Below are 27,726 nucleotides of genomic sequence, written 5' to 3'. Positions count from 1 at the left end.
CTTAATCCTTGTAGAACAAGGTTTACAGGAGCATCGGAATAGCGCATCTGTTAGTTCAAAAAAAGACACAGAATAGCTATTTTGGAATACTGGAAATATCCCAAAATAGCACTGCAGTATAGATGTACCCTATGTCTTTTACAGTTATATCTTTCCTTTTGTTGAATTCACTCTGCTAAAATCTCTATATTTAATCTCCTAGCCTTTGTCTCCTAAGGATAAGTGTAAATATGTGAAAGACATTTTTGGACCAACACGCATATTAAAAAAAAAAAGCTAGTATGTAAATTACAGGAGCAATAAATGTATGAATGTCACTTTTAAAAATGAAAGTACTTTCCAGAGATAATTGAACTTTATGTATAATGTACAGACACTATTTTATGGGGAAAGTTATAGAAAGTAAGATTCTGTTGTACAAATATTCTTAATTTTAGATAGCAGTGAAATAGATGTAAAAATAAGCAGTTCTTTCAAGTGCTACTTAGTGTTCTCCTTCAGAAAAGGCATTAAGTAGAAAATAAACAATCTTTCTGACAAATTAATGGCATTCCATTTAGCAATCAAAACTATAAACCTCCACTGCTCTTATTCAGACTTAATTCCACTCAGCAAATACAGACTATTGGAAAAGTGCCTGCGTGGTACAAGTTATTTCCCCTTTTTGCTCCCCCCCCAATTACAATTGAGAGTCTATATGAAGAGTTCCTTCTTACTGACTATACTTGTATTCACACTATGATTTACAGAAACTTCAGCTTTAAGTACTAATTAGTTAGAATTCTTAGATTTATGAAGACAGACTATATTTGCATAAAAAAAAAATCCAAATAAGATACTGTGAACGTTTTCAGACTTTATTCAGACAGAGGATTCCATCCATCTCTTTAGCTTTACTTCGTAAAGATTAAAAATATATATACCTGCTATGGTAGATATAACTATCCCAGAGCTTTCTACTAAGCTGCTATTGAGCGAGGTGGGTATTGCAGGAAGATATTTCTTAATGTTTGCCCCCACATTTATTTTGGAATAAGGAAGGGTATCATATAAAACATACCAATTCCAGAGTAACTCCCCATACTCTTAGCCTAGTCTACACTAGAGAGTTATATTGAAATAATCCCCTTTATTTTGAAGTTATAAGCAGACCGTCTATGCTACCAAGCTTATGCTTTTAAAATAACAGACTGGTTATTTAAATATCTGTACTCCTGATTTCCTTGAGAAATAATGCTAATTTTGAAATTGTTATTTCAAAATAGTGTTAGTGTGGACGATCTGGTGCTAATTCAAAATAATTGGCCTCCAGAGGCTTCTCATAGCTGCACTTCTAACAGCTTGGCCATACCTGGCACATCCACTGCTTCCCTTCTCCTGCAGAGCTTAAAACGCCAGGCTGCAGGAGAAGGACTTGTGCCACATGGATAGCTTTGCAAGCCCCGTTCCAAACAGTAGCATCTAAGGGTATGTCTACACTACAAAGATAATTCGAACTGACGGACGTTAGTTCGAATTAACTTTGATAGGCGCTACACTAGCGCTCCGCTAGTTCGAACTTAATTCGAACTAGCGGAGCGCTTAGTTCGAACTAGGTAAACCTCATTCCACGAGGACTAAGCCTAGTTTGAACTTACTAGTTCGAATTAAGGGCTGTGTAGCCCCTTAATTTGAACTAGTGGGAGGCTAGCCCTCCCCAGCTTTCCCTGGTGGCCACTCTGGGCACCACCAGGGAAACTCTTCTGCCCCCCTCCCGGCCCCAGAGCCCTTAAAGGGGCACGGGCTGGCTACGGTGCCCGTGCCAGGTTCAAGCCTGCCAGCACCCAGCCAGCAGACCCTGCACCTGGCACGGCTCGAGCCAGCCACCCGATGCCCCCCAGCCCTCCGCCTCTTCCTGGGACCAGGCTGGCAGCTCTTGGGAGCCTGCCCGGGACCGCAAGAGGCGGGCACCCGCCTGGGCTAGTGCGGACATCGTGGACCTCGTCCACGACCTCCGCACTAGGCACAGGAAAGTGGCCGTCTAGGGCAGAAGAGCTGCCAGGGCCACCCAGGAGCAGGTTTGCATGAAAACAAAGGTCATCCACTGAGACCCCCGACACTGAGCCCTGAGCTTAGAATGGCCGTACTGGGTCAGACCAAAGGTCCATCTACTCCAGTAGCCTGTCTGCCGACAGCAGCCAACCCTAGGTACCCTGGAGGGGATGGACCAAAGACAGTGACCAAGCCATTTGTCTCGTGACATCCCTCTCCAGCCTTCCACAAACTTTGGGCAGGGACACCATTCCTATCCCCTGGCTAATAGCACTCCATGGACCCAACCTCCATGAATTGATCTAACTTCTCTTTAAACTCTGTTATAGTTCTAGCCTTCACAGCCTCCTGCATCAAGGAGTTCCACAGGTTGATTATTTGCTTTGTGAAAAATAACTTTCTGTTACTAGTTTGAAGCCTGCTACCCATTCCTTTCCTTTGGCGTCCTCTAGTCCTTCTATTATGGGAACTAATGGAGAACTTTTCTTTATGCACCCTCTCCACACCACTCATACTTTTAGAGACCTCTATCATATCCCCCCTCCATCTCCTCTTCTCTAAGCTGAAAAGTCCCACTCTCTAGCCTCCCTTCATATGAGACCTGTTCCAAACCCCTGATCATTTTAGTTACCCTCCCCTCTCCCAGCCTCTCTTCCCCTCTCCCACCTCCTTTTCCCAGTCTCCCCCAGTTTTGTTCAATAAAGAGAGATTCTATTTTTGAACACACTCGGCACATCACAGCACTCGGCCATCAGCTCGGCTGCACTTGCCGCAGGCTGCCATCCGGGGGGACAGGACAATCGGGGGGCTGCAGGAGAACTTCCACCCCGAGCAGCCCGCAGAGCCAGCCCAGTCCTCCCCATCAGGGGCTCGTACCCCATTCCTCCCTCACCTCCTTCCACTTACCTCTCCTTTAAATGGCCAAATGTATACTCCATCACCATGCGCACTCCACCACCATGTGTCATCTCCTCAGCCTGGCATTGAAGTGCTCTGTGGTGGGGTCCAAGCAGCCCATGTATGGCTTGATGAACCAGAAGAGGAAGGGGTAGGCTGCATCACCCAGGATTATAACAGGCATGTCACCCTCTATGACTCTGATGGTGCTGTTGGGGAAAAAGTGCCAGTGTGCATCTTTCAGAACAGGCAGGAGTTCTGGAAGATGTGGGTGTTGTGCGCCCTCCCTGATCACTTAATGCTGATATCAGTGAAGCGACCTTGTGATCCATGAGGGCCTGCAGCACCATGAAGAAATACCCCTTCCAGTTTGAGGTCTGAGGCACGGTGGCGGGGGGCCAGGATGGGGAAGTCTACACCCCCTCTTCCCTCCCACCCTCGCAGTTGGGAAAGCCCTTGGCAGCAAAGCCATTGACGATGCTGTCCATGTTCCTCAGAGTGACGACCCTCTATAGCAGCACGTGGTTGATGATGCTGGCTACCTGCAGGCTATCCCTGACTGTGGATTTCCACATGACAAAGTGGTTCTTGACTTAGTGGTAACTGTCTGTCTTGGCAAGCTTCCAGAGCATGATGACAATGCACTTCTGCACGGGGATGGCAGGTCTCAGTCAGATGTCCTGTCACCCGAGGGCAGGGCCAAGCCACCGACGAAGGTGGCCTTCTGCATGCAGAAGTTCTGCAGCCACTGCTGGTCATCCCATAGCTGCAGGACAATGAGGTCCCACCACTCCAAAGTGGTCTCCCACCACCAGAAGAGGTGTTCTGCAGTGTTCAAAGGATTCAGGAGCATGTGCAGCAGGAGCACCAGGACCTGAGAGATCAGGGCCTGTAGTCTGGGCTGGTCCTCATCCTGCTGGAGCAGCATGTGGGCAGTTTGGAAGTACTGCATCATGAGGCACAGCTTGAGGCTCATGAGCGTAGTGCTGCTTTGCAGCAGTTCTGGCTCCATGCTTTGAGCACTGTGGCATTTGCAAGGACAATCACAGCACATTGCATCCCTTCTGTGTCCCACGGGGGGAGGCAGTGGAGGAGTAGCGTGTGAGATGCAGCCATAGAGAGGAGCTCCTGAATGCACATGTCACAGCTTGCCTGACCAGGCAGCCATAAGAAGTCTCTGTCCTCCTGTTGCCCTCCCCAGAATGCTTCTGGGGGCTCTAAATCTGAGGGAGGCTCCAATCAGTATGGACATGCGATTTTAAAATAATTCAGACTAAATTCGATGTTACCCCGTAGTGGGGATACGCTATTTCAATTTTGTTAACTAAAATTGGCATAACTCTGGATTTATCTCAAAGTAATTTCCTAGTGTAGACATGTCCTTACTCTGGAACAAGAGTTCTTTTTTCCAAGTTAGTTATTTTAGTTAATTTCCCTGTGCAGACTATACAATAGATTAATTAGCTACTCTATATAGTAAAATAAATTTTGACAGAGTAGGACAGACTAATCCAAGTATGCTGATTGACCTCCACACACTCTACATTATTAATATGGGTAGAAGCATGTATGCCTCATTTGCCAGTATATAGCCTCTACCCTTTTAGGCAATTCCTCTAGCCACGTTTCAAGCTTTAAAAGCTTAGTTTTGGTTTTAAAAGTGAAATCCAAAGCACTTCTTTATGATATATAAAAACTGCTTCAAGGTTAAAAACAGCAGCTTTTTCATGATTATTTTTAGAGATTAAAATATTTTAGAAATCAAATAAACTTTAGAAATAGGGTTGCTTCCTTTCCTTCTCTTTGCTGGTAGAGTCAGGCAAGATCTTTGGAAGACTATGAGATGCAGATGTCATTTGAAATGGTCTAATGTTTGGTTTATGTTTCAAAAATGACCAGACAGGAGCAGGGAGAACTGCACGATGTAGCATCATTATTTATGTTTTAAAGTGATTTCACCAAGGTCATTTGGAAAAAGAGGTCACACTGGGTCCTGACTCTCTATTTGTTTGTCTCTATTATTGTAAATAAGGAGTAATTTTGAACAACTCGATAGAGTTATTCCCATAAAAACCTCCTGGGAGAGAAGATTCAGACCCATTGTTTGCTGATAGTAAGAACCAGCTCTCCTTGCCTAGGAAATGGAACAGGGAGGGCTACAGTTCAGGTCACAGCCCTACTAAACTATTGTTAGTATCTTCTAGCAAAGTAAGGGAAATGAGAACTCCACGCTTCTAATGCAGAAAAGCAAGTATAAAAAATGTCTGACTTCTTTTTACAATAGAGGAATGTTCATGAGATTGCCTTTGTAGGTGACCTCCAACAACAGCCTCAGGCATGTCTTAATGGTTTTTTAAAATTACATTTTTTGAAGGAGAATTTCAGATTAAAATACAAATTTTGACTATGGAGCCAGATATGAATTTTAGATAACACAGCTATACAGGGCTTATAATTGAAAACAGGAGTTTACATTAGAAAGAAGCAGTAGAGGGAAAACCAGATTTTTCATTCATGGTTCACTATTAAAACAGTTGTTGGGAGTATTGTCTACACTTCATAAAAGCATGTGTTTTTAAGCTTCAAATGCTGTTGGGAGCAATGTGCTTCTAAATCTGAGCCACATGGCATGGCGGATGAGGAGATTCTCTGCCTAAGTAGGGGCAGAATGTCTGAAGTAAGCACAGCTCATCTGGGGAAGCACTGGCTAACTCACCTCTGCTACAGTCTTTCAGAAGAGACAGCATGCATCTGCTGCACTCCACAAAAAGCTGGGTGCTGAGGTGAGAGATCAGGTCTATGGTATAGCCTTGTGCACCTTTCCCTTCTTTGGGGAGCTAGCACTACTAACCTGAGCAGTCCTTTATAAAGCTGCGTTTGCATTGAACTAGGGAAGAGGTTTTCTGAACTTTGACCTCTATCCTACTGCACACCGACATAGGAGTAGATACATTTGGACCTCAGAATGGTATTTGCAATATACTGGCAAACTCAGGCTAGAGAATGTCCCAAGTAGTAGTATTTATGTAACCCTTGTGCTGGGTAGGGCCAGCAGCAACCAGGGCCGGTTTCTAGGGATCCATCTCACACGGAACCAGCTCAAGCCCCCACCCAGTAGCCTGGGAAATTCACACACCCCTGGGCACCTCTGAGAGGCAATGCTTCCCCACTCACAAGCACAAAGTCTGAGTGTAGAAAAGAAACTTTTAATGAAAGAGAGAAGTGACATGGCATTGACTTGGGAAAATACCGTGAACAGCGTTCATAACCCCCCGCGAGTAACCGTCCTAGCTCAAATGGATTGAGCAATGTCGTTGGCCTCTCAGGTTCACTAGTCCAACAAGGTAAGAGTTCGATTCACTTACCCAAACTTTCTCTTTACCCCACTTCAAATGCCCCACTTACAGCTCTGTCCAGTCAGTGCAGACTCAGACACATCACTCTGAGGACTTCCTTCATAGAGCCTGATGTGATGCCAACTGCGTGCTGCCCCTGCTTCCTGTTGGTCGTTCTTGCCAGCCGCTCCGCTGGCCGCCAGCCACTCATTACCACCAGCAGCTCCTCTGGCTGCCTGCCACTGCTCCTACTGGCCGTCCGCCAGACGTTCCCACCACCCGCTTCACCAGCCGCCTGCTGTTCCCGCCACCCACTTCACTGGCCGCAATGGGTCTGGCTCCAGGCCAAACCAGTGACTTTAGCTCTTAGTGATTTTAACTGTTTAGCCATCACCTAGGCTAGCAAAAGATTCCAGCTTCCACTGGACTAGCAGAAAGACTCCTCATGGAGTCTGCTTTAGGTCTATCCTTAAAACAAGGGGGAAAGAGGAACGTTGAGCCAATCTCACAGCTCAAACCTGGCAGGTATGAAGCAGTCTGACTTTAGCCCCCCCCCCCCCAACTCAGTTCATTCAACTCTGCAAGGGGGAAGACTTGTTCCTCTGAGACCTCTTACAATGATGGCATCTCTCCTGCAAGCACTGGTGTCATATTTTACAGTTCCCACATTTAGGGGTAGCATGATTTATGACCCCCACAACAGCTCCAAATTAGTTACAATACACCACATTCCATTCCAACACTGATCCTCCATCAGCCCTGGCTGAATTGGATTTACATAACCACAACTCCGATTCCTTTCCCCTCCTGCCATGAGCTCTATTTACATATCAACAGTTAATTATCTTGCAGGGCTAAACAATTGGAGTGAGCACACCCACCCTCAGAGCAGCTCTCTCCTTTTTCATATGTGTTCATTTTTTAAAATTGTATCCTTTGGTATATATGGTTCTGACTATTTTCTTCCACTATTTGATCTAAGGAAGTGGGTCTGGCCCACGAAAGCTCATCATCTAATAAATCATCTTGTTAGTCTTTAAAGTGCTACATAGTCCTGTATTTTCTTTTAGCTGGCTGATAGCAAGCAGTAATTTAGCCCCTGCTTACATTTATAATGCTTTGGTGAACTTTATGCTTCAAAAAACATTTTTCATTTAGCCTTCAGCTTCTTGTCTCCTCTGTGCCAAGATATGTTCTACTATATAACACAGCATTTTCACATTATTCTTGCACACACATTGCTGTTTTAAAGAGGTGACTAGACAGTAACAGAACAACATGCGTTAGCTTCTAACTGCTACTCATCAAGATACAAGTTCCTCAACTTTCTAGCCATGTAATCTATAATATATAAAGGAGAATGTTTGCATGTTTGTGCGCTAATAACTTGGACACTATAAGAGCTACCGCAACCAAACTTTCCATGAGATAACCTTTCATCCAGGAGAAGGTTTTAAGGTACTGTGGGAGGGAAGAGATGAGAGACCGACACCTTTCCCTGGGGCTGCACGGAACTTGGCAGTGCGGGGAGAAGCGACTTCCCAGGGGAAGTGGCAGGGACAGTCATTCACTAAGGCTGGCGGAGGGTGGGCTCGGGCGCCAGTGGCAGGCACATGGCTTTTTTTCCCCCTCCCTCTCCTCAGGCTCCTCACCTCACTTATACCAACTTTCCGGAGCAATGCCGGGTAACTCCAGTTAGTATATGAATAAATGGGATTTTTTTTAATAATCACTAAACAATTATTCTAATCATATTTAATTCAGCAGAAAGTGCTACACAAACTCTTTTCAAGGTGATAGTTCTTTATCTTCTGAGTCAAGAGGGGTTTGTATGAAACACACTTTTTTTAGATGTTCCACAATAGCTTTTTCCTCCTCTTCCAGGACTCCATCTTCTTTCATCTCCCATCTGAAAGAAAATATATGTTTGTTAATTTCCTTGTATTTTTCTAATCAGTCTAAAAAAGCTAATAAAAAATTCAAAATAGATACTTTATGTTTATTGCCAAATATATTGTGTTAACTGAAGTTTCTGAACCATATTAGATATGAACAGAAAAATCACACCCTATGCAAGCCTTCTGGCATTTAAACTGCCAAATCTCTGACAAGCTTCCTCCTGTGTCTATGCCCCAGCATTTTCCCTTTCAGTTGTATATCACACCTTAATAGCAAATTGACCAGAAGCAGTGTAAAACTGACAGAGAGAGGTGGAGCAGCTAACATGTGTTTTTGAGATGAAGGTTGGCAAATACTCCCCAGAGTTAATTACTTTAAAGAGAAAATCAGCTATCACAGGATTCTCTTTTCATGAACAGTATGGCAGGTCATCCTACTGTTAAAGTGGTACAAATTAATTTAAAGATCTGCTTAACAAAATGGCATAGTATTTTTGAAAATGCCACATACACGATCACCTCTAGAACTGACACATCTTCCCTTTCCCTCACAGGAATGCTCTTTTTAACCTACATGCCAGTGCTACCCCCATTAAAATTAATGGTAAAACTGCCATTGACTACAAAAGAATCACGATTGGACAACAGAAAACTGTAGACAGAAAATATGTATTTTAATTACCTTAATAGGTTTCTTTTTACTACATTCCCTTTGTGTCTGTATGCTTTTATTATCAGTGATATATTGGTTTGTTTTGAGAAATACTGTTCATATTTTATAATATTATCTTTCATATCATGATTAGGAACATCAGCAGGGAATGATTGTGCAGATAGTTATTTAGCTAGCACCATTCATATTTCAACATCAGTTATTGTAAGATACAAGGAAAGGTATTAAAACATATTTATTAGTTTAGTAAGCAGAACTGAATTTGCTTACAATGGGGTAAATTTTTACTAAAATCCCACAAACCACTCCATGGATTTTTTTTTAACGTGATAATGTAAGCAGCATTGTCTGGGTACACCAAAAAAGGACAGGAAACATTTTATATGGATTTTAATCAGGTCACAATTTTATTATACAGAGTAGTGGATTTACCTGGTGTTGCCCCTTGTGGGGGCTCAGGTTAGAAGGGGGGGAGTTGCAGGGGGTTGGGAGGTGTGGAGGGACTCAGGGCATAGGGTGTGAGGTGTGAGAGGAGAAGACGGGGTAGAGGACTCAGGGCAGGGAAGCATCAGGAATCAAAGTGGGAGGGGCCCAGACCAGGGGACTGGGAGATGTGGGGGCTTACTGGGGCCATCTGTGGTGGTGATGATCACACTGCTCCAGCTGCAGCTTCTCCCAGGGGGGCAGGGTTGCACTGCTCAGCTCCCCCAGCTGGTGGTTACTCAAAAGGGGGTGGGCTGTCTAGTCCCCCTGGCAGCTCCTCAGGGGGGAGCCAGAGCTGGGTTGCTTGCCCCCCCCAGTGGCCTTTTGGAGGAAGGTGAGCTGAGATGCCCAAAGGAGTACCCAAACCTCTTGCCCTGTTCTGTTCATTTTTCCATGACCTCCTTTTAAGTCCTTTTCCAGGCCATTTATCTGGTCCCTGGATGCCTTCCCTATAGAGTACCTGCACTTATTGGGTAGGTCTACACAGAAGCATTATTCCATAATAACTGAGGTTATTCTGAAATAACAAAGAGTGTGTCTATACTGCAAGCCATTATTTCAAAATAATTGCAAACTGGAGGACTTCTTAGGATGTGTCTACATTGCATTCCTCTTTCTAGAGAGGAATGCAAATGCAGCTAAGTGAAATTGCAAATGAAGCGCCGATTTGAATTTCCCACGCTTCATTTGCATAATCACGTCCAGGCACTATTTTGAAATACCCTATTTCGAAAAAAGAAATGCTGTATAGATGCGGTTATTTCAAAAGAAAACCCTTCTTTCAAAATTACCCTTATGACTTAAACTTCATTTTATAAATCATAAGGGTAATTTTGAAAGAAGGGTTTTCTTTTGAAATAACCGCATCTATACAGCATTTCTTTTTCAAAATAGGGTATTTCGAAATAGTGCCTGGAAGCGATTATGCAAATGAAGCATGGGAAATTCAAATCGGCGCTTCATTTGCAATTTTGCTCAGCTGCATTTGCATTCTTCTCTTAAAAAAGAAATGCAGTGTGGACATACCCTTACTCTGACTCCTGTAAGCCTCATTTCATGAGGAGTAGGGGAAGTCGAGCATTCTTCCTTTGACTTCCTGCTCTGTAGACTGTGCTATAAACTGAAATAAGCTATTTCAACTTAAGCTACGCAATTGATGTAGCTCAATTTGCGTAGCTTAATTCAACTTTTGCCCTACTGTGTAGATGTGCCCCTAATGGCTTACCACCTTTTCTTCTTATCCGAAAAGGTTCTCTCTGACCCTTGCAGTCAGGAAAGAAAAAAAAAAAAAGTACGTATCCAAGCCAATCTGGTACTGCGGAAAACTGTTTTTCAAAGCATTTCTTGGAGCATTACTGGGAAAGACTGTCATAATTAGTAATCTAATAAAACTAATACCATGCACAATTCCAGATAAACAAGATAACCATTGCCAAATTATCTTAACCATGGAAGAATGATGATCTTGTGGCTAAAGTACATGATGGAGGTTCAAGAGAGTTAGCTAATATTCCCAATATTATCACAGAATCGTTTTGTAACTTTGATAAACCAATATGTGCCGCCTTTTCCTCGCCTATATAATAATATATTTTCATAAGGAATTGTGATGTTTCATTCATTATTTATAAGATGCTAAAATACTGCTGTGATGAAGTCTATAGAAATGCCAATAAATAAAATATACATTTTATTGATTACCACCACATAAAAAGTCAAAACAAATTACAAAAACTGTAAAACAGAGAAAAATTGCCTTTGCATTTTACAGACTGTGAAATGTTTTATTCATCAGTGCCAAGAAAGATTCCAGCTGTCAATAAAACCATTAATTGATTCTTGATTAAGCAAGATATTGACTAAATAAACTGCCAAGGAAATAAAGCTAATTCTCTCTAAGAAAAAGCAAAACATGAGAAGCTGTCTGATGTTTGTTCCTTTCTGCATATGTACACATGCTTTATTGCAATTTAATACTTTACAAATCCTCAGCAACATGATTATTGTAAACATAATGTAGAACGGGATGAAATCTGGTTATTTACTGAGTTTTTCTTGTGTAAATGAGCTTTGCCATAGTTTGACTAATTCTGAAGATGGCATAGTTAATGCAAGTAAGGGGCTTGAAGAGGTTCTTCAGCTGCTCCATTACTGCAACCTATGAGCTGGGAAGGAAGATAAAAATCAATGGGAACCAATAAGAGTGGGATTTAGGCTCTTAAATCAGTTAGTTCATATCTACACTAGGAAACTATTTCAAAATTAGTAAATTTGACTTAATAAATCCCGATTTAACAAACTCGAACTAGCGTGTCCTCACTACAGGGAAACATCGAAATTAGTTAGAATTAGTCCAAAATAGCATGTCTACATTGATTGGAGCCTGCCTCAGACTTAGAGCTCTTAAGGATGGATTGGCATAGCAAGGTGTCCCACCACAGAGACTGGAATAAGGCAGGCCTCTCCAGGAACTTTATGAGTAGGATCGAGGGGTTCTTGTGTGAGAGGATCATGGAGCTGAGTACTCCAGTCCGGTGTTCCATGTGCACACATGTGAACAGACTATTGTCCGACCCCCCAGGCTGAGTTGGCTGAGAGTAGAGTTGCCAGATACTTTCATAAAAAATACCGAACACGGCAGGAAAAAAAAAAGGGGAACCAAGGTTGTTGAGCAATCTGGCAACCCTAGCCAAGAGAATAGTGCGTAGGTCTTGCAGCCTGTCGCCTAATCCCACTTGTAGATAGGGAAAATTATAGAACTCACATGAAATGCCTTCCTTGGGTACCTCAGCAGCCTGGGAGATGTCCTGGGAGGGGGAGACCATCTCTAAAATGAGGAGCAGGTCCTGGCTGGCAGGCATGGTCACCTAGCAAGTCTCCTCCTCCTGCTCAGCCTCTTCCTCCACCACACTGCCCTCCTGCATGCTGATTCTGGGTATGTCTTGGCAAGACTCGATAACGATGGTGGGGGAGGTAACCAGCCCCACTCCCAGGATGGCATTGCTGGTCATAGTAGTGGCAGGTGTGTGGTGTTGCCCCAGAGTGTCAGCTCTGCTCCCTGATCTTGTGGTAGGCCTGCCACAACCCTTTGATTTTCATGTGGCACTGGTCGAGGATCCTGGTGTGCCCTCTCTCAGCCAGGCTGGTGGCAATCCCGCCATAGATAGCTGCATTCCTTTTCCTGGTGCTGAAATCCTGAAGGTTAGACGACTCCTCCTCGATGAGGTCCAAGATCTCCGCATCAGCCCAGGCCAAAGCTCCCCTGTGTCCCTGTGTAGTGGAGACCATGGGAGCAGCAGAAATGCTGGCAGCCATTGGAGGGTCCAAGTGAGCACTGGAGTCGCTCATTTCTGCCTTGGGTCCTGGTCTCTCACATAGGGCTTACAAAGCTGGCCACATGCAAGAAGCCCTTCTCCTCATGCCAGGACTTTGAAAGCTCCACAGGAGGGGGAGAGCAGTGGAGATGCCAATTGTGAGAGGCCTCGGAGAGCAATTATTTTGAAATAGCAGCAGTGGAGCATCCACACTACCATTGTTTCAAAATAACTATTTCAGAATTAGCATTATTCTTCATGGAAAAGCAGGAGTACAGATTTTGAATTAAGCAGCCTGTTAGTTTGAAATAAAAGGCTTGGTAGTATGGACACTCTACTTATTAATTCGACCTCATTGAGGTTATTTTTAAATAAAGTCCTAGTGTAGACCAGGACCTGGGCATTGCAACACTAAGTGCAGCAATGCCTAACTACCTTTAGAAATCTGGGCCAAAGCTCTAAGGGAGGAGATTTTGTGTAGTGCTTTGAACAATTGGATCCTCATGTAAACTCCCGATGGGGTAACCTCAATCCTCATGTGAAGCTCAGCAGCACCAAAGCTTTTCAGCTTCGCTGGAGACAGTCCTCCTGTGATGAGGGTCTGGCTCTGAGAGTGACTAATGTGAAATGCGAGTGTTACAGGACACCGGCTTGCTTTTAAGTGTTTGTCTGAGAGTGTTTTGTATACAAGCAATCTTCATAGGCTTTTACTACAATTTTATTTGTGGTATTATATTGCTGTTCTAATGAGACAATATTACCTATTTATGTGGGGCACAAGAATAATAAGAATACCCAATAGAAAATGAAAGTAAGTGGACAATCTGCAACTGACTTGAGTAGTTCTCACTCAGAATTAACCAATACATACTCTTTATGGTACACCAAATTCACACAATTTATATCAGCAATTATAAAATAAGCATCCAATAATGTTTTATGAACTTTTATTTATTTAGCTTAAAGAGATAAAAAGATGTTCAGATAAAGGATCAGATGCCTAAAATATATATAAGTCAAAAATGAAAGTAGCATTAAAATGATCTTTTAAACAAGAATTTAGCCCGCTACTAAAAATCTCTTTTCCACCTCTTTGCTGTTTGGGGGAGCATACTCAGTCTATGTCTACACTACAAAGATATATCGGAAAAAGAAACACAATTTGCGGTACACAAATTGTGTATTTTTTCTGATTTACTTCCCAAAGAAACTTTTCTGAAATTTGGCCATCTATATGGGGCCAAATTTGAGAAAAAAACCCTTTTGGAACATTCCTTCTTCCTCGTAAAACGAGCTTTACTGGGATGCCGAAAAAACGAGTCTGCTTTTCCGACATTTTTTGGAAAAGCAGACATGTTCCTTGGATGTGGCAGAACTTTTCTGGGATACCTTCACAGCCTATCAAACAATACAATCTCAATTGTTGATCCTGCACTACAGTTTGATACCAGTCTAAGTAATTGTCAAATTCAGTGAAATTACACTGATGTAAAACGTATGTAAGGAAGAGAAGAATCAGGCTCCTGATATTTATCATTTAAGGAGAAAGGGCATTTATCCATAAATAGAATGAACCACTGTCTTTAAACCAGTGTTTCTTAAATTGTGTTCCACGTCACACCGGTGTGCTGCGGAGGCAGTCGAAGGTGTGCTACAGCAAACAAAAGTTAAAAATGGCCGCCCTTAAAGGGACAGGCGACTATTTTTTGTTTTTTGCTCAATACATTTTTTGCTTTGCTCAACGAAAAATCCTTGGTGTTCCTCAAAAAAAAATTGTTTGGTGTTCCTCAGTCTTAAAAAGTTTAAGAAACACTGCTTTAAAACCTTTCCAACTTAATTGAGGTTGCGGGTGGTTCTTGTCTGAGATCTCTCAGTAACATATTTGGCAGCTAGTATGACAATACTGCACAAATCTTTATAGTAATTTAGCCTCGATCAAAGAGTCCCAGCAGAAATGGCTTTCATAACAAAGACAAGTCCAGGTAAGTAATACATATTCTAATACCTTTGCTCACAGGACAAGTGGTCATGGCAACTCTAAATGAGAACAAGACTCCTAGCACTAAAAGCAGAACTAATATAATAAGAGGCACTTTTCAGAGGCTAGAATAGTTTGTGTTATTTATGTTTTACTTAAGATTCTGGGTCAGACTGTGGATCTAGATCTCCGTTACAGTGGTGTAAATCTGAAATAATTTAATTGATTTAAGTGGGGGGGTTATGCTGAATTCACATCAGTGCAAGTAAGATCAGAATTTAGTTCTCTGTGCTCAGATCAAACAGCTCAAATATAAGCTTTCCCTCCCTCCTGCAAAGACTGCAAAAACCACTTGAAATGATTTTGGAAGCTGGACACCACTTTATTGAGACTGCTGAGTGGGAAAGAGGCACCTTTCATTCAAGCTACAAGAGGGAATGATTAAATGCATCTTTGTTTAATAATAGATGAAACGATGGAAAACCACTTCCCACTGACTTGACTGCATGTAAATCTGGGCAGTGGTTGGGCCATGAGGTTTCTGAAAGGTCTCATAAAGAATGGGAACTGATCTGGTTGCACCTGTGTAATCTGTGTGGGTGGGAGAGAAGCAGCAGAAATATTAGAGAAGCAGACTAAGAAAACAGCAAAGAAGCCGCAGGGGCTGGAGAAACACCAGTGTCACCCTCAGAAAACTAAGGACATGTCTCTGCCCGGCCAGAGGAAAAGAATGTTTCTCTCACCATGCTTACATTTTATCAGTTACCTGCCCTTCTGGACTTTACTCCTTGGGGGATGAATCAGCATCACCATGTTAACCTACTCTGCTTTTACAGCTGTGTCCATGAGTCTCTCTTCTTCCCACCCTTGAAGTGATTATCCCTTCTCCTGGCAAGCCTGACAAAGGTCCCCAGCATTAGGCGTGTTGTGGTCAAATCTCACAGAGGTCCTTGGTTTCTCAAGTAAGAAACACTTTACCAAAAGCAATCCTCTCAATAGACTGATACAAGGTGCATGGCCATGAACAAAGTGCTGCAATAATTAATATGTTGTTATCCCATTTATATATGACTCTACTGCCACAGTTCAGCACAGTGAAGTGTTAATATCAGCTTCAGTATAAGAGTATTGTGATTGCTTGCTTCATCTTCAGATTTATGATATGACTAGAAGACTTACCTGGTATTGCCCAGGTGCTTCAGGGCAGGGGGATGGCTGTGTGGGGAGTGTAAGATTCAGGGCAGGGCCTTGAGGATATGGGGGGCTTAGGGCAGGAAGCCAGAGGGAGACCTGTGCAGGCCAGCCCTGCTGGCACTCCCTGGTCCCGGGCTGGAGTGGGAGCCACAAAGGCCAGCCCTATCAGTGCTCCCCGGTCATGGTCCAGGAGGCAAAGGTTGGGCACACAGGCTGGTGCTCCCATGTCCTGGTTTGGAAGGCAAGAGTGGCTGAGCAGGCCAACCCCAGTGGTACTTCCTGGGCCTGGGATGAGAAGTAAGGGGGAACCCATACAGACTGACCAGGAGATGTGCATGCAGGGCATCCCAGAAACATGGGGAGAGGTGGGCTGCGGCTCCTTGGGGGAGGGCTGCACTGGCTGACCCCAGCAGTGCTCCATGGAGGGGCATGGCAGTGGGGCCAGTGGGTCTTCCCACGCTCCCCCCGGTCCATCTTTGCCACTGAGGGCTGGGTGGGATGGGTTTGGGGGAGTAGGGTCACTTATCTGGGACAGTGGCTAGCAAGATGGTGAGTCCTGGCCCCAGCTGGCCACTCTCTTCTTTGTGCAGCAGCCCCCTATAGTCACTCTGTGGTATAGCAGTCCCCTGTGTTCGCTGCCCCCAGTGGTCACTCTTTAGTAGAGCTGTCCCTGTGATTAGCCCCCTCCCTTTTTATGTTATAGAAAAACAAATTCCAGGCACATCCCATGTCTCTGACCTTGCTTTATGTTAGGAGAAGAGGAAGCTGCACAAATTTGGTGGTCCTGGCTCTTACTGTTTAGGAGAAATTCTTAAACAAATGGACAGAGTGACATACAAATCTCTCCCTATATATACACATATATAGTATAACATCTGACCATGTAATTGGTTTTGGCAGCTATTTGTGGAAGCTACAGGTTGGACCTCACTAGTCCGGCACCCTGGGGACATGACTGGTCCCAAATGAGGATATTTGCCAGATATAGGAATATCCCTCCCCTCGTAGCTGTTCTGTCCCTGGACTAGGGCTCCAGCCCCCCAGTGTTCTCCCTATCCCCGCTACTGCTGGGGCCGGAGTGCCACAGCCAGAACTGCGCAGCAGGAAGAGCTCCACAGCTGCCTGGCTCCACGGCTGGGGCTGGAGCTCTATGGCTTGGATGGAGGAATGGGGCTGGAGCTCTGTGGCCCAGGCCAGAGCTTCCTGGCTCCTGCTGAGGCTGTGTTCCCTGGCCTCTAGAGCCAGAACACAGCTGGAGCTCCACAGCTGGGCAGTGGGCCAGAGTTCCCTAGCTGCTGCTGCGGTCAGAGCTCCCTGGATGGGGCTGGAGGTCCATAGCTGGGCAAGACTAGAACTCCCCAGCTGCTGGGGCCAGAGAGGTCTGCTGGGGCCAGAACTCCGCCCCATGACATCCATCCTCTCCAACATATACATACACTCTGGGCTCTTGGCTGAGTTGCCAGTGTGCCTTACAGTGCTCCTGCCCAGCCGCCAGACCTCCCTCTTGCTGGGCTCTGTGGTCCAGGAATATCCATGGTCCATGCTGGACCATGGATGTTGCCAGACCAGGGAGTTAAGGGAGGTGCAACCTGTACCTAATGCTATTAAGCAGAGTGGCTGTCTTTTTCTTCTTCTCTTAGTGCATCAACAAGCATCTTCAAACCCAGGAAGAAGTGCAATCATTAATTTGAATTTTATGGCCTCTAGAGTCATTCTGAAACACCACTGAAGAGGTCTGAGTGATTCATTTTAATTAATCTGATTTGTTGCATATTTGTAGGTAGAAGAATTGTCTGCTCAGAAAGAAGGCAATTGAAAATGCTAATAGAACATGTTTTAAATAGTTCTGCTTGAGGTACAACACAAATAGAAGTATGGCACACTATGCCAATGACTGTTTGACTTACCCAAAGCAATAAATCAGGAAATTCTCTCTAGACTTATTGACTTCATATTTGTCAGTGCATTTCAGTAAAGAATTTGTAAAGTCTTTACACCAGTTCAAAAAGTTAAATAAAAATATTGTATTGTATATACATTATGTTGTTAAATTCACAATTACCTGATAGTATTTATTAAGTGTGTTGGAAAGACATTTGGTCTCTCTTTTCCTTCTAAATCAGTTGCATTAGTGTAAGTAAGCTCAATGTGTTATTACATAAACCTTAATGGACAACAAAAGTCAAGGCAAGGATCTGTTTGTTTTTCCAAAAGGGATGAAAATAATGTCTTTGTGTTCAAATGTAGGAAAGGATTCAACATTTACAACTCCAGGACTATCCAAAATGGAACATGTTTTTACTAGCATATCACAAATGTATGACAATTGTTTTGGCAGTAATAGCTGGCACACATTCAACCATGCAGTAGCCAGTTCAACTAATATAAATGTGAATGAAATTATGATCATGAATTGCTTACAAAATACTGGTTCCATCAGCTGAAAAGCCAACTTTCAAACTCTTTTATTTCAAATTGATACCAACATGGCTTTTAGAAAATACTTTCAAATATATAGTTGGCACATATTTTCGGTTGGTTTAAAATGTTGTAAGATTAAATTAAACCAACAATCCAAAAGGGACTAGAGGTATTTGAACCAACTCATGGTATAATTATTCAATATTTTGTTTGTAGCTCACATAACTATAATAAAATGAGTGTGTGTGTTCTGCAAATATCAATATTTTTTAATGTTTAGGACAAGACTGGGAAGAACACATTGAGCAAAATTTCAAGCTCATTTGAGTCTAGAGGTTTTAACATGGAAACAAATCCTTTGAAAAGTTCAAATAATGTAAGTTTTTAAAGGAGGCAAAGAGACAAAAATAAGATGTTTAAGCAATGCATATGGCACCAGAAAATCATCACTAACTAGGGGTACGTCTACACTTGCCCCCTAGATTGGACTAGGGAGGCAAATGAAGCATACTGAAGTTGCTAATGAAGCACGGGATTTAAATATCCCATGCATGATTAGCATATTCATGGCCGGTCGCCATTTTAAAATGCCAGTCACCTGAATTAACTCGCTGCGTGTAGATGCGGTAGTCCGATCCAAAACCTTTCCCTCAAATTAACTGTTACTCCTTGTGCCACATATTTTTCTGCCAAATACAACACAATGTTTCAGTAGCAAGATCAAACAGTCATTGAACCCAGTTGGCCAGATCATTGCACAGGACACTGGGTGGGAGATGGAGTTCAGGGTCTTTGGACAGTTGCTTCCCTACATATCCAAGTAGAGAGGGACTGTGACTGGGTGTATCTGTACCACAGTGACACCAAAATAAGTATTTTACAGTATCTTTTTAAAGTTCATGCATGGCAATTTAGCATGAATGCATTTAATAGATGATGACATATTTGCTCTACTGTCTTTTGGTTGCAGTATTGCGATAACATGATGTAAAATACATAGATACTCCTATGCAGACAGTTTAGGTTTTATCTATCACAGATTTCCATGCTTTATGTTAGAATTTATTACGGTGATTATTAAATCTAAATTATTTTATTAGTTAATTTGGGAACAAATTTTAATTTTTGATTGATTTGTGATTTATAACTGTGGTAAAAATAAAGATGAAAAAATATATAAAATTATTTAAAGCAAATGTCATTTGTGCCAGAGTAATACTACATTTTTTAATACAAACAAATTTAGAGCTATTAAACCTATTTGGGGGCTTCATGAAGATCTAAGAGTGCATCTACATTGCACCATAGGTCAAAATAAGATATGCAATTTGAGCCATGCAAATTGCATATCTTATTATGATGTTATTTCAAAATAATTTATTTTGAAATATGGTGCTATTTCGAAATGTTCCTTACTCCTCATGGAATGAGGTTTACAGGGACATTGGAATAGTGAGCCCATTATAGTTCAAAATAATGGGCTTGCTGTGAAGATGTGGGATAGCTACTTCGGGATACCTCCACCATCCCCAAATAGCGCTGCAGTGTAGACGTATCCTAAAAGACAAAAAGCCTTGATATCTTCCAAAGACTGAAAAGAACAGTATTAAAAAACAAAACAAACGATAAACATGTATGAAGTTCTGCTTTAATGTAAGTATTTTATAGCGGTGGTTTTCAACCTTTCTTGACAACTGTACCCTTTTTCAGGATTCTGATTTGTCTTGCATACCCAGTTGTGCTGGAAGTTGGGGTACTGTCACATACCTCCTGACTTGCAGTAGTAATAGCAAACAGCAACTACATGGTTTCCATTACCTGCACCCCCATTATAAAAAACAGTTTCAGAATCCAGGTTTTACTTTACTTTAAAAATACTTGCTTACAAAAATCAGACATAAAAAATATAAAAATGTCACAGGATACTATTACTCAAATTCCTTACATTCTACTTTTCTCAGTATGAAATTTTAGTTTACTGACTTTGTTAGTGCTTTTAATGTAGCCTGTTGTGAAGCCAGGCAAATGTCTCAATGAGTTGAGAACCACTGATTTATAGGGTTTCAAATAATGCTATATTTTGTGCACCTCATTATAGAAACATTTTCACAGTAATGTATTAGATAAGCCCGTTTAGGCCTTTATGTAAATTCATAAATGTTTGGATTTCCATGTTCTGAGGATGACTTTTTTTATTCTCTAAAATTGCAATAGAACAATTTGCACCATCACTTGGTACTTTTAATTCATTAAATAATCGTAGCTCATAAAATCTTGAGGGCAGGCTGTATATTGGTGTGTGTCACTTTTGATCAGTTTCTGTGTTTAGAATTCAATAATCTATGACAATAAAATTTATGATAAATATGTTGTTGACATATGTATAATCTATCACTCATTATTAAGACAGCCCTTACACAGGAATGTAGTAATGCCATCTATTATGGAAGTACATTAAAGAATTAAATAGAAGTACAGTTCAGTGCCACTGAAAATTTAACTTTTCCCCATGGTCTCCAAGCAAGTACCATAATTATTTCACATTGTAAGATGGAGGGAAAATCTGGTATCTCAGACTCTATTATGTGATGGCATTTTAGTTGTTTTTTTGTACCTCAAACAGTAGGGAATACATATTTCCAATCCTTTATATGGCTGTTTTATTATCATTATTACTATTTGTCAAACAATATGCTTGATATTGGGCAAACAAAATGGAAGACACAATTCAAACCTAAACTAAACCATACACAGGCATCATACAATTCAGACATCATATCACTGGTTAAATATTAAAACTCTAAGCAATGCAAGATTTTAAGCTTACTCTTTTTAATTTGGAGAGTTATTATTGGAATGATCTACAGAAGTACTCTTTTAAAGAGAGATTTGGATGAAAACAACAAGCACAATCTAGTTCCAGCTTAGTATTACGTAAGAAAGCAAGAGTGGGGAATAATATGAAAGAGGTGTTTTGAATTCATCTTAAATTCCCATTTATCTTTGATTACATGGTTCAGGAAATGTGCTATGCAATTGAGCCACATGGCTTATGCAAATATATCTTTATTACTAATTTTCTTAATTAAGTTGTTTTGCCATAATTTTCCAGTATTTTTCTTTAATAATTGATAAATGGAATATGACAGCGGTAGGAGATAAACAACGGAAATATGCAATTTTTGTTCATAAAATCCATCACTGTAAAGATGTTTATAAAAGACTATTTTTCATATGTGAGTGCTGAAGTTAAAAATGTATTCCAGACAGGAAGTACAGATGAACAAATGAACTGGTTAGGTCATATTTTATCAGTGCTTATAATCATGGTAATACAAACTCTGAATTGTTGAAGACAACTTCTTTCTCAGAAGAGTAGGTAGATATTTCTGTTGTGGGAATGTACAAAGAGCCTCCTACTCCTGCCCAAAGATACTAAATCTGTCCCTGTGGGCAGCACAGATCCTACTTATAATTATAAGGGAATTTGATTAGCCATTTGAAGAGCGAAGGAGTCATTTGTGACGATGTGACTAGTGCTGCTTTAAAATAAAAAAGGAAAAAAGGCAAGTGAAACCATTTCTCAATGTCTTTTCTTCCCTGCTATTTCAAAATGAAGTTAAAATGAAGGACTTTTTTTCTTTTTTTGGTCAGCCTCAGGTCTTTGGGATTGATCCTGCGGGCTCTCCACAGGTTTGTGTGGAAATCTCATTGAATTAAGTGAAAATTTCCTGAGGTTCACAGGAACCATCCCATTATCCATAAATATTTCATATCCTCCTATATCTGAAGTAGAAATTGTGGAGAATCTGGTCTTTTTGATATTTCTGGGGTTTGAGACTTCTCTAAGTTAAAAGAATATCCTTTGTGTGTTAATTTATTCAAGAGCCACGGGACTGAGGAAACAAGTTCCTCATGGTGCATGAGTATATCATCAGCATACATGTTTGAATTTATGCTCTCTCTCAACAACAGTAATATGGCTTCTATCATAACATCATTGCTAAGGGTTCATCTTCACTAAATAAATAAAAAAGAAGGTATCTTCTTATTGTCCCCTTCTCAGGTGGAATGTAGAAGGGATATTTAAACTGTCCACAAAACAGTTACATGGACATTTCATCTAGAATAAAAATAGCAATCCAACTCTAAGTTTATTAAACACTGCCAATATAGCCATTCATCTATAATAATAGTATTCTCTGTGACTAACTGCAATGTATTTGTGGGGAAATGAGTATGATTAGATGCCTTATTTTTTATGTATTACCAGCTAATGAAGCATTTTTGGTGCATTATCTCCTCCTTTCATAAAACCTATTTATGAATATGAGAGTGGGTTTAGTGTCTTCCAGTCAGTTAAGCAACAACGTCATCAATGATTTTCACACTATATTTAACAGTGAGCTGGGGAAAGTCTCAACAGCCAAAGTCCAGTTTGTCATTTTTTTTTTAGAAAATCAAAGTAATTAGAGTTATACATATATCTCCAAGAATCACTCAGGCCTCAGCCAGTTCTAAAAATACTTATTATAGTGTAGGCAATGGTAGGCTAAGAAAAATATTTACAAGTCTACTGGAAAGTCAACTCAACCCAATGTTCCAATGCTTTGATCAAATTGTATTTGGTCAAATTAATTTTCTGAAGTCTGAGATAAATATTAAATTGCTTATTAAAATCTAGAAGTTCATTTATAATACATTTTTCTTTCTTGAAAATTTTTGTTTTAATTATTTTTGCTTGTAATTTCATTGCTTTAACTCTTTTAGATATTTTTCTTTAATTGTTTAGCATAAATGTTTCTGTCCTGAAAGAAATACAAAGTGGGAAAGCAGTCACAAAACAAACCTACTGCACTATCTTTAGACCATTCCTGGGAGTCTGTGCCAAATATATAGTAAAAAACAGATCGACAGAGCCAAAAGACTACCCAGACATGAACTACTTCAAGACAGGCTCAAAAGAGAAAACAACAGAATTCCACTTGTCATCACCTACGGTCCACAACTTAAACCCCTCCAACGCATTACAGCCAGTCGACCGACTTATGACCATTGTTCTGCATTTTGCTTCAGCTAACCCAGACTAACACAGCTACATTTCTATCACTATTCTACATGTTTTGTTAGTCTTTAAAGTGCTACTAGACTATTTTTTGTGTTTTTTTTTAAAGTTTTTAATGTTGTAATGTTCTTGAAAAATGTGACTTTAAGCAAAATACTGTAAAGCAAATCCAATTTCCACATAAGGAAAGGTATTGATATTCTTTGAGGTTATAAATTTACTAACTGCTGGACTTTGATTCAGGCTCTATTGTTCAGCCCCTTATATGCTGATCAGAGTAGCTGAGCTGGTGCAGGACATTGGGAGAGAATGGGTTCAGGTCAACTGTCAATTTATATTGCCTAGTGGCAAAGTCTATGAGCCAGAGTGTCACCCAGGATTATTTCTAGCGCTGTACAATATATGCAATGTCCTTCATTTAGGGCTGTTCCTAAAATAACAATGAAGCCAGATTTCAATCTAAAACTCTTTACAATTTCTCATATTAGAAATCTTCCCTTTGCTTATTTGAATACTTGAATCTACAACCAGAAGAGGTGCTGTCTAAAAAAATCTAAGTTGTAAACATTATTTGAAATTTGCATAGTATTTAAAAGAGAAATAGTAAAAATTATGTGATTTTATAAGGAGTAAGGGTTATTTAAAAAAAAGGTTTTTTTCTTGAAGTAACTGCGTATAAACAGCATTTTTTAATCTTGAAATAGGGTATTTCAAAAAAGCGGCTGGCTGCAATTAAGCAAATGAAGCACAGGAAATTCAAATCCACGCTTCATTTGCAATTTAGTTTATCTGCATTTGCATTCCTCTCTCAAAAGAGGAATGCAGTGTAGACATACCCTAAGGGAATATCTATACTACAGGATAAGGTGGAATTAAGATACGTAACTTCAGCTACATTAATTGCGTAGCTGAAGTTGTAGTACCTTAATTTGACTTTTGGCGCTGTCCACACTGCAGGAAGTCAAAGGGAACACACTCTCTCTTTGACTTTATTTACTCTTCATGAAAACAGGACTACCGGTATCAACCGGAGTGTCCCTCTGAGTTTGAATTAGCTATCTTCCTTCAGTAGGCCCGCTAATTCGAACCCGAGAAGATCGACAGTGGCAGTTCGATTTTTTCTGTAGTGTACATTTACCCTAATTTATTTTGGGACATCTGAAGTCTCAGAATACATACTTTGGATTCCTTAACATAATGATCCTGATTCTCTTGAATTAAGTGGGACAGTTGCCCCTTGAACAGGGATTCTCTATTACAGAGCAATGAATTCTAGGATGAATTAGATCCCAGGATAAGCTAAAGAAGCTTTCTGCTATTGACTGAAACATCAGGAGGAATTGCTGGTTAACAAAACATTTCCCCCAAGATCACAAATGAAGGTAAAAGGGTATATGTCACTGGACTCTCTATGGAGTTTTGGAGAATTATGGAATTGAGGGAGAGTCCTAGTCTTCTCTGAAATTCACTCATTTGAATTGAAACACAGCTACTTTGCATTTCAAATGTTCCCATACTGGTAATGACCATACTTAGTTATTTTAGCAGAAAAATGAACTCTCACGCTCTAGGAAGAGGTAGTGTTTAATATAATTGAGGATGGAAAAGTACAGATGTAATATATAATCTATAGATTATATAATATAACCTATAATCTATATAAAATATAGATTTAATGTTAGCAAAGTCACATTAAAAAGGTTCTTATGTTATTTCTTTGACTAAGACTTGTCAGTTTTCTTCATCTTCATAGAAATGTAGAAGCAGGAATGCTTCTGAAAACTTAGAGAAGTATCCTTTGCTGGGTTAATATTTCATATTTCTTATTGAAAGAGTGATCTCTGTTATATTGGTGTGTGCTGAACACATATTATTCCTATTTTCCTTGTCATTTTAATTGATAATATTGCTATAATGTCCAGTGATCTTAGTCAGGGTCTGGGCCCATTCTACAAGGCACAGAACAAACACACATAAAAACACTTTCCCTGCCTCTAAGATTTTAGAATCTGAGTCCTCAATTCAGCAATGCATTAAGCATGTGCTTAACTTTTGAGCAGATAGTTTAGACATACACTTGCAATGAAAATCCTTTGCTGAATTGTGAGACAAATGTGTGATCCTCCTCCTCTATTCTTTTTTAAGATCCTATCCTGAAAAACAGTGACTGGTATAAAGTTGGTCACATGAGTAGCAGTCCTAATGAATCAACTGGACTTCAGTTGGACTCTGCACATGTGCAAGAGTTCAAATTGGCAGATTTCAAAAGAGGACTGGAACCTAACATAGCAAAGCTGAGCCAAACTCTTGAATTCAATTTTTTTAAAGGTCTTATCTTCTAAGACATGTCTTCTAAAAATGTCACAACTTCACTATACAATCACAATGTTTGTAAAACATGAAGTATACACACATTTTATCTACATAGACATTTATTTCCTAATAATGGAAAATTCCAACACTAAAGATATATTTTGCTCATCACAACTTATTCCATCTTCAGTTTAACAAGGGTCATGTTGAAAACCCAAAGTAAATACTTTTAAAAAAGGCTTAAGTCTTCCAATTTGGTTACTGGCCTATATGTACATTTCATAAATATAAACACAAATTATATTTGCTGAGAAATTATATTTAATAATTTGACAGCCTCATAACACAACGGAATAAAAAATTCATACTTTGTCAACAATGAAATGCACTTTCTTCATTTGAACAGAGCAGGAAATTCCTGTAAGTACTCATTACAATACCATAATAAAGATGAACAATTAAATACTTTGAATACAAATATTATTATAGGGAAGTGATATCAATTCTATTATCTAAGTAGCTATAACCTTACATTATAAAAAAAACCATTTTTGTTTTTAATAGCTTTAAAGCTTCCATGAGTTGCAGTGTGGCTTGTGGATAGTCATGGGTTTAGAAAGCTATCCTTAGCTGGCCCCAGGAATATGCATTCAGATTTGTTAATATTACCAGCTGTTCAAAATTATTATATTCTATCTGTGTTTTGCTCAGTATAGCTTTTTCCTCACTTGCTGAAGAAAACCCTGAACCTTCTATTAGGAGTGGATATGCATTGCTGTAGCATCTTGCTTTAGCGCAGTGTTTCTCAAAGCGGGCCACAAGTCTGCTAGTGGGCCTACACCACTTAGTTTACCTAAAGGGTCTATAGCCATGGAGCCGTGCGGCTCCCATTGGCTCTGGTTCACCATTTCTATAGGCCTCTGTCTGCTATAAACTCTACCTCTAAACTGAGGAATTAACCGTGCAGAGCTGGAAAATGAGCTGTTTAAGCATATGCTTCATAGTAAAATATTCAAAGTCCAAATAATAAAGCTGAACGATTGTACAAAATTAGCCTTACCACCATACATCAATCAGGAATCTGATATAACAGGAATAGGAACTGAACACACTATAGTTTTATGAAACTAGTTTATTATTTTAAAAGCTACATTTTTTGTAATTAGTCTTCAGTTATGCCCATCTGCTGCTGAACACAACTTAGGCCCTCGAACAATGTTTCAAATTTGCTGCTTAGAGCCTGACCACCAGAGGAGTGTGGCTGTTGCTTGCGGTTCCTCTGGGTGTGTTGTCTGGAGTGATTGTACTTGTATGGCCTATATTGAGGATGGTTGTAATATGAGTCCCTATTTCTACTGTAGGGGGCGTACTGCCTCTGCCTGTACAGTGGTGCGTACATTCTTAGGGTACGCAGTGCGGTACATGAATTCTTGCTGCGGTGTAGAATCTCATCAGTGTTGGTCACAAACCGTTTGTGCTTGTCAAATGGAAGGTCCTCCACCTTAGTTTGGAGTTCCTTAGGGACCCCTGCGGTCTGCAGCCATGATGTTCTCCTCATGTCCACGGCTGTAGCAGTTACTCTTACTGCAGTATCAGAAACATCAATTGCCGAGAGCAATGGCGTGAGGGTGATGGTGTGACCCTCATGGATGACTGCTCTAAGGATGGGTTTCTTGGTGTCTGGCACGTGTTTCATTAGCTCAGCTAATTTGGAGTAGTTGTCAAAATCATGATTGGCTAGAAGGGCCGAGTAGTTTGCTATTCTGAGCTGTACGGTGGCTGAGGAGTACACTTTCTTGCCAAATTGGTCTAGCTTTTTGTGGTTTTTTTGTCCCTGTTATTTGGTTTAAGGTGAGAAGCTTTTGCCCATTGGCTTGTAGCATCTACCATCAGCGAATTCAGACGGGGGTGAGAGAACAGGAAGTCCAACTCTATAGGGAACAAAATATTTCTTGTCTTCCTTCTTGCAAATTGGCTGGGCTGATACAGGTGTCTGTCAGATGTCGTCAGACACCTCCATAATGCCCACATGCCAAGCCGTCCCCCTGGTCATTCTGGGGGATGGGTTGGGTGGTAGCAATCGGTGGTGAGATCAGGGTCTTCTAATGCCTCTGAGATGTTAAA

At 40.8% G+C, this 27,726-nt stretch overlaps 1 protein-coding gene across 1 annotated transcript in view; it reads right to left on the bottom strand.

Moving 5' to 3' along the window:
* Window positions 1–8,003: 8,003 nt before the first annotated feature.
* KIAA0825 (KIAA0825 ortholog) overlaps window positions 8,004–27,726 on the bottom strand; it is a 386,099-nt gene continuing 366,376 nt past the window's right edge. Inside the window, exon 21 of the mRNA XM_075932138.2 lies at window positions 8,004–8,172. Coding sequence (XP_075788253.2) covers window positions 8,052–8,172 — 121 coding nt within the window. The 3' untranslated portion in view covers window positions 8,004–8,051. The remainder of the gene's footprint in view (window positions 8,173–27,726) is intronic.

Source organism: Pelodiscus sinensis, chromosome 6 (genome assembly GCF_052426305.1).
Source record: "Pelodiscus sinensis isolate ZL-2025 chromosome 6, ASM5242630v1, whole genome shotgun sequence".
Taxonomy (NCBI): Eukaryota; Metazoa; Chordata; order Testudines; family Trionychidae; genus Pelodiscus; species Pelodiscus sinensis.
This window is presented reverse-complemented; position numbering and strand designations above follow the sequence as displayed.